The 7,944-nt window shown below is 42.9% G+C and overlaps 1 protein-coding gene across 3 annotated transcripts in view; it reads left to right on the top strand.

Annotated features, from left to right (window-relative positions):
• BBS9 (Bardet-Biedl syndrome 9) overlaps positions 1-7,944 on the top strand; it is a 749,186-nt gene that overhangs the window by 616,117 nt on the left and 125,125 nt on the right. Inside the window, exon 24 of one of the 3 annotated variants that reach the window (XM_078342170.1) lies at positions 5,809-7,944. This exon is cut by the window's right edge and continues 1,268 nt beyond it. The exons of the other annotated variants lie outside the window; for them this stretch is intronic. Coding sequence (XP_078198296.1) covers positions 5,809-5,876 — 68 coding nt within the window. The 3' untranslated portion in view covers positions 5,877-7,944. The remainder of the gene's footprint in view (positions 1-5,808) is intronic. 3 annotated transcript variants of the gene reach the window in all.

Below are 7,944 nucleotides of genomic sequence, written 5' to 3' on the forward strand. Positions count from 1 at the left end.
CACCCTTAGTTTAGTTTATTTTTCAGGCACATTGCAGAATAATTGTTGATTTGCTTGTCTGCCTTCTCCAGGAGACCAAAGGTCGGGGACCACTGAATACTAATGGAAAACAGTAACGGCAAGAAAGCACTGTCTGTGCATTTTCTCATCACACAACAATCCCACGAGGCAGGCTCTGATAGCCAATTTTGTAGATGAAGAAACAAAAACGCAGTCATTTATTTCTTTGATAAATCTCCACTGACATTCCACTATGTGCCAGGCACACAGGGGTTAACTAATCTGCCCAACGCCGCCCAGTTAGAAAGTTACAAAACCATTCAAGGAGCTCTGGCCTGTCAGAGTCTAAGCCTGTACTCTTGCCAGGATGCATTTTCTCCTCAGCACATAGTAGGCACTCAGTAAACGTTTGTCAAAAGAGCAAGTGGCCGCAAATGAGCGTAAAGGCCCTGGAAACCCCGTCCTCTTTCTCTAAGTCCCTCCTCCTCTGATGGGCTCTGAGCCTCCTTGGAGGCACTGCGGTTGCATCTCTGGTCCTCCATGCACCCTTCTGAAGGAGGTGCTGTGTTTCAGGAAGATCCCAAAGGTAAACACAGGTTGCAATAAAGCTTTCCTGGGAATCTTCTTTTGAAAAAGCAAACAGGACATGGGCTCCAGAGTTTTCAAATCCTTGTGATTTCTAGGATCCGTTTTTATGGTTTGGGAGTGGAATGTACAGCTTGAGCAAACACAATTAAATCCAAATTACCCGTGGCCATGCAGCCACTGGTTGTCTTTCCGTGTGGGAAAAGGCAGGGCTTTGTAGGGCTAGAAAATATCTGAAAAAAGTATGAAGCGACTCTGTCTTTTCCCTTTCCCTTTTTGTAAATGTTCTTTTAAAACACACCAAATTCCTGAGGAAGTTGCTGTTTTATCTGTTTATTTTTTTTGATTTGTTACTGCCGTAGAGCATGGAATCTTATTTGAAAGGCACTGTTCTTTCTTGAGAACGATGCCCCTGATTTTCATTCTCACGTTCTAAGTCCAGAAATGAAATGCAGTTCTGCCTCTTTGGGGGCATTCCTGTGTTCTTAAAACGTGCTGGTGTTTTTCCTGCTGAAGGTTCTTCAGAAGCAGTGTGTAGGCAACTTGCTGTGATTCACAGTGAATTTATTTATGTGGAGAATGTTGAAAGCAACCTCCAGATTTTAAACACAGGGTTCCCTTTGGTACTTGGCATATGTGACCAAGTGTCATCTCCATATGACTGGTGCGGGCCATTTGAATAAAGTTCCAGATGGAAATGTTCTTCAAATTATTCCTTTCCCATCATCTAATACAAATAGCAAAATGGAAAGCCATTTTCCATTCCTTCCCAAACAACAATAATAATAATACGAGTCTGAAAAATCTGGCGGATACCTTCAGATAGTATGGTATTATAATGACCGTAACTGCTGTAATGAGATGCTTTTACAGATGGCAGCCGAGCCTGATCAAACCGTTCATTAGTCCTTCTGAAAACTGTCATATACTTTTTCTTCTTTATGGTTCAAAACACAAAAGCCCCTTTGTGCCTTCGGAGACGTAGCTGCAATTTCAAATGAAAAGAGCATTAGCTGCCGTTATGCGTGAGCCATATCATCAGCATAAAAATGAATTTGTAATATTTTGCCACATGTGATGTATTATTGCGGGGCTATGTAAACAGTACTGGGTCTGAAATTGAGCCTTGGGGACTCCCTTTACGGCTGACAAATTGAGAAACAAGGCCATCAGCTCTCACACACTGCATCCGGTGAGTTAAATAACGCAGCCAAGACCCAGTTCCAGCCCAGTCTGAAATAATCTCTGTCCTGTAAGCATAAATCATAGTCAAGGGCGTCGGATGCCCCAGGCAGATCTATAAACCCATAAACAAGGCTGTGCTCCACAATTCTGAACACTCTTAAAAGCTCAAGCCAAATCACTCGTGGGTTTAATCTCAGCATTGGTCACAATTACGTTCACAGCTCCTGTCTGCCCGTGAAAAACAGCAGGGTTGCTGTTTAGAAATAGATAAAGGTAGCAGCTGATTCTTTGGCTTTCTCCTCTGTACTCACAAATTCAGTGAGAGCTGGCTTCTGCACTGGGGATCAGCCACTGTGAGCATGGGACTCGTTCTATTTACTTCAGAGGGAGGAAGCAGAGGAAGATCTCATGGTACAGCCAGGTTGCTGAGCAAGTGATACCATTGTCATGGAACCTGGAACCAGGGTTTGGGCCAGAAACGGCCTGGGGAATGGTGGATTCACTCAGCTGTGCCTCCTAACTGCGTTTTTTCACTTTGTGCTGGTGGCTTGTGTTCAGGGTTTCACCGGTTTAACTGTCTGATTGGTGGCCACACTGGGCACAATGGCATTGTCGGTACTTGTTGGTTGTATAGGGTCAACACTTATACACGGATGAGAATTGGCTGCTCAGACCGAGTGTTTGGCAATTCTCAGTCTGTATTTTGTTCTTTAACTTGCCCTGAAATTCACAATTGAGTTAATCTATTCCTCTTCTCAAGCTTTACTTATCTTTGGAATTAATGATAGTCAGCCCTCATTATCCACAGTTTAGCTTTCCCAGGTTTCTGTTACCTCAACTGTGGTCCAAAAATCGGTGAGTACAGTACACTAAGATATATTGAGAGACAGAGAGAGAGAGAGAGACCATATTAATATACATTTTATTATAGTATATTATAGTTATCCCATTTCACTATGGTTAATTTTTTTCTGTGCCTAATTTATAAACTAAACTTCATCATAGGTGTATGTATAGGTGAAAACAGTATCTTCAGGCTTCAGGCATCTGCTGGGGGTCTTAGGGTATACTCTCCACGGATGAAGGGGGACTGCTGTTCACACACGAGCTGAATGGCCAAAACTGGGGAGACTGGGGGCTACCAAAGAGAGAATTTGGAGTTGTAAGTAAGATGCGTAACTCCTTTTATGATTAATGCTGGCAGGAGAGGGAATTAACATTTGTTAAACACATACTCGGTTCAAGGTACTATGCTGCCTGACTTGGAAATGTTATCACACTTAATCCTCAAGTTATCCTGTTGGGTGATATAGTCACTATTTAAGAAGGAGGATAACCGAGACCCAGAGAGGCCAGGTGACCTGCTCAAGCACACGTAGCGAGCTGAGAGGTGAAACTAGGTTAGGGTGACTGAACCCACGGTCTTTCTCCCATGCGTCACTGCCTCCCAAGAGTAAGATCTCAAACTGATGTGACATCTCTGACTTATGGCTGGGTAGGCAAATAGGATTTTATGTCAAATTTGCTGAATTCGTAGTAGTGCTGGAAGGCTGTGTGGGGAAAGATTGTCACCGGGTGAGATTCTCCACTTGATGAATGGTGTTGGCCACGTGTGAGGCTGCGGAGGCAGGAGACAGCAGGCCAGCTGAGGGTCTGCTGGCCTCTCCTCAGGGGACTAGGAGGCATAGTCCATCTTCAAGCAGAATTGTGCCTGTATGTTGGGCAACAACGTACACCCACGATGGTTATACGTTGGTAGCAATGTGTGGTTCATGACCTGTTAGGAAGAAAATTCTATTTTAAAAAGCCTTCTCATTGCCACTCTGGAAACTATCAAGTTGTGGTCCATCAGCATTTCGGGGGCTTATATTCTTGGAAGTAAAACACACTTGAAGACACCCTGGCAATAACCAGGGAACCCTGCCCTTAAAGCATCCTATTTAGAGAGCAATTATTTTCTATCTTTGTTGCAGCAACCATAGAAGGGAACCTAAAATATATGATCAGCACAAAAACTCCTCCAACCGTGAGGGGGCGCTATAACCTATTACTCAGTTTATAAAGGCTTCTTGATTGCTTGCTGACTACTCTGTTTTCTTTTTTCCTTGCTTACTATTTTTTTTTTTTTTTTTGAGACGGAGTTTCGCTCTTGTTACTCAGGCTGGAGTGCAATGGCGCGATCTCGGCTCACCACAACCTCCGCCTCCTGGGTTCAGGCAATTCTCCTGCCTCAGCCTCCTAAGTAGCTGGGATTACAGGCACGCGCCACTATGCCCAGCTAATTTTTTGTATTTTTAGTAGAGATGGGGTCTCACCATGTTGACCAGGATGGTCTCGATCTCCCAACCTCGTGATCCACCCGCCTCGGCCTCCCAAAGTGCTGGGATTACAGGCATGAGCCACGGCGCCTGGCCATACTTTTTTTAACATTTATTTTTTTAATTGAAAAATAAAAATTGTATCTATTTATTGTGGTACAACATGTTACTTTGAAATATGTATTCCCTGTGGAATGCCTAAATTGAGCTAATTGACATATGCATTACCTCACACACTTTTAATTTTTTGTGTGTGACGAGAACATATAAAATCTACTCTTTAGGCAAATTTGCAAGAATACAATACAATACGTTGTTATTAACTATAGTCATAATATTGTACAATAGAGCTGTAGAACTAGTTCTTTCCATCTACCTAAATGTGTACGCCATTTTTCTTTTCACACTCATTTGATTTCTTTCCTTCACTTCTCCAATCCTTCTCTAAGCAAAATAACCAGCCAGTGGTACAACAAGCAAATATCTCCCCCAAGTTCCTTTTATTATTTTATTATTATTATTCTTTCCTCATAGGCCCCATATTTTAAATGCCTTGATCTAGCAAACCTCACTTGGTAATAAAAATTCATTTTGAGTTTTCATTAATCAAAGACTATCAGAGCTTCTGCTCAGAATATGTGTTATTAGATGAGGTATGTTTCTCCAGCTAAAAATTAAAGACATTCAGTGTTTGAGACAGCATGCTCATGTGATCTTATCAAGGATACACCTATAGACCCTACTGGTTTTTTCGAGTAATGAAAATTGTTCACCATACTCATTATTGCCTTACAGACTTCTGGGAGGGGTATCTTTAAACCCGTTTTGAGAACCAAATCATTCATTCCTGGGTGTCTGGGTAGAAATTTTGTAAATATGAGGATGGAGAGGCGGCCCCTTCAAAAGAAATACCTACTGGTCTCTTTCTTGGTCAAGTTTGCTCACAAATTCACATTCCTTGCCCAGGATTGAATTCTCCTTTTCAGAGAATTTAATCCAGAATAACTCTTACACCTGAATAGCATCTTTAATTCTAGGTTCCTACACTTTGCCAAGAAAACCAGGTCATTTTAGTTTAAATTCAATCACCAAAGGTCAAATGATTAGTTGGTAATAAAGAGACTCATGACATTATCCCTCAGAGTTTTAACAATTAGACCACACTTCCTCCCAGACACAATTTTTAAGACCATCAATTAAATATAAACAGGTTTTCTGGCTGTAAGATGTTAGCTTTTGTTTCATTTCCAGTTATCCTGGAAATCAGCCATCCAGATGTGCCTGAGAGAGGGCGAGATGGTGAGACCAAATGTGGCTCAAAGCCTTGGAGACAAGTTTGGTTCTAGCATGAGCTGGAGTTTACTAGATTCGGAATTAATATAGTCCACATCCTTCAATTCCTGTCCATCATTTCCTACTGCCTAGTGAGCACTACAGCTGAAGGACGGGTGGCACCAAACCCTTAGCAATAAAAATTCATGAGTCCAAAGACAAAGCATGCTGTTGTTTGGCTCCTTCCACTGCCATGGGAAGACTTTTCCTATTGGTCTAAATTTAGAAGATGTGAAAGTTTTATGATAAAAGGAATTCTAAGCCAGTCTTTCATAATGAGCCAATCCCAGCAGTCACCTAGTCACATTCCCGCCCCCCCCCCGCCCCCGAACTCTACCTTTGAGTGAACATCTTCCTAATCATGTGCCCCAAACTGTTTCTGGTTCAGGAAGAAAGCGACGTGCAACTCTATCTGATGTATCACCCAAGTGGTCCAGAGGGAGATGGCTCAACTGATGCAAATCTAACATAAATCCACAGGTTTCAGAGGCATTATATTGACAATTAACTGTGACCCACAAAATGAAGAGGATGTGAATCAGTGGTTCACACACTGACATAGTGGCCTTCAAAAAGGAAGGTAGGCTCTTGGCTTCACTAGAATGGTGCTGAATGTGGCTGGAATGTAGCTAGGTGTCTGCCACCTGCCATCTAGGCATAATCCAGGTGGGAGCCCCGTCTTGATACAGAATGTAGGATCACATCTACAGCTCTGTGGCTTTCCTTTGCCAGAGCAGTGTCTGGCCTGGATATAAGAGTTTGGAGAAGATGACAAATCCAGCCCATGACCCGGGCTTTAGTCCAGTTCCTCTGACTCCCCTAAATCAGGTCTCGGAGCAACTTAGAGCTTAATGCAGAGGAAGATAATTCTTCTGACTGTGGAAAATATTAGCTAGTTGAATAGATGACAAAGATCGATTGTCAAATCTCTCTAAGAACTGAATTAGATCCGTTCTGTCTGCCTAGAGTGGTGTGGATGTAATTAGCCCTCCAAGCCTGTTTCTTTACATGTAAAGTGGGGATTGTAGTGGTACCTATATCATCCTCACAATGGTGGCCTTGCAGATGAAGCAGTGCAGGTGACGCACTGACCTACTTTGTGGTAAGTGGTCAGTAACTGATAATATGAAGAGGGACCCCCTTTCTATTCTAGAAGTGAGACAGTCTAGCCACCCATTCCTGAGTTCAAGAAGAATCTTTTTCTCTTGTTCATTCTCTGTACACACACACACACACACACATATGCACACACACACACACACATACACACACACACACACACTCCCTGGGCGGTATTAAAGTGTTCCTTTAAAGCTGTATTATGGTTAATCTCTTAGGGCTTGGTGAAAGAGACTCTCTGGACAACCCCTGAATTCATAATAGGCTTGAAGGACTGAAGGATGGAGAGTGAAATGTGGAAGCAGTTTCTCCTTCCATGGAAATGTGTCGTTTTTGTGATTCTTGCTAAGAGACAATGTCTTCAGTTTCATCATGCACATTTGTTGTGAGCCCAGCCAAGTATGGCGGCATGCAAAGACCACAGGACAGCAAGGCGATAATTTTTTAGCAATATGCTAAGTGTTACACACACAAAATATCATATAACTTTCCACTGAGACCCTAAGAAGTAGCTACTATTTGTCTACCCAATTTACCAACAAGAAAATTGAGACTCAGAAAGCTTGAATTATTTGGCCAAGCTCACAGAAGCAATATGTGCAGAGCTAGGATCTGAACTCAGATCTGTGAGAAGCCCAAGCTCTTACCACTCCCCTTTCTTCCCTGCCTCCCATCCGCCTCGCTTACGTGAATGACATGAAGATACTCCAATAGTGACTTGGCTTCCAGCTTCACAATGGGGCCTGTGGAAATGGGCTATCATAGGACCTGTCTAAAGAGTTGCCTCTTACTGTCTTTTGCCGGAGGATGGTTGCTTTATCATCCGAAGCTCAGCAGGGTGAAAAGCCAGCCCTTCTCTTCGGCCTCTGCTCGCTTTCCTTTTATTTCATGACTCTAGCTGTCCCTTACCTTGTAATTTAAGAGAGGTTATTGAAAGTCCATCTTGGCCATCTGTGTACCTCTTAGCGACCAAATCAAAAGTACAGAAACACCAGATTTTCACTGTGGATTACAAATTCATTGAGCATCTTCTATATGACAGCTCTTCAATATTACCCCATCCCTGTGAAGTAGATGTAATAATCACAGCTCTTCACATGAGGAAACTGAGGCTCCGACAGGTCACTAGATACGTCTGAGATCAGATATTTAGTTGATGGACGAACTGGCGTCTGAATCACTGGATGTCATGCTCTTTTTACATAGGCAGCATGCCAGTGCCAGTGTGGAGGTTCTCAGCCAGTGGCAATTTGGCCCTGCAGGGGACATTTGACAATCTCTGGAGACATTTATAGTTGTCACAGGGGAAGCTATGTGGTGTAGCGGAGCAAGCAGCAGGCTTATAAATGTGAGATCATCTATAGAGCATGTATCTCATTCCCCAGCTCTGCAGGGGAGGTCTGAT

The sequence above is a fragment of the Callithrix jacchus genome, chromosome 11 (assembly GCF_049354715.1).
Source record: "Callithrix jacchus isolate 240 chromosome 11, calJac240_pri, whole genome shotgun sequence".
Taxonomy (NCBI): domain Eukaryota; kingdom Metazoa; phylum Chordata; class Mammalia; order Primates; family Cebidae; genus Callithrix; species Callithrix jacchus.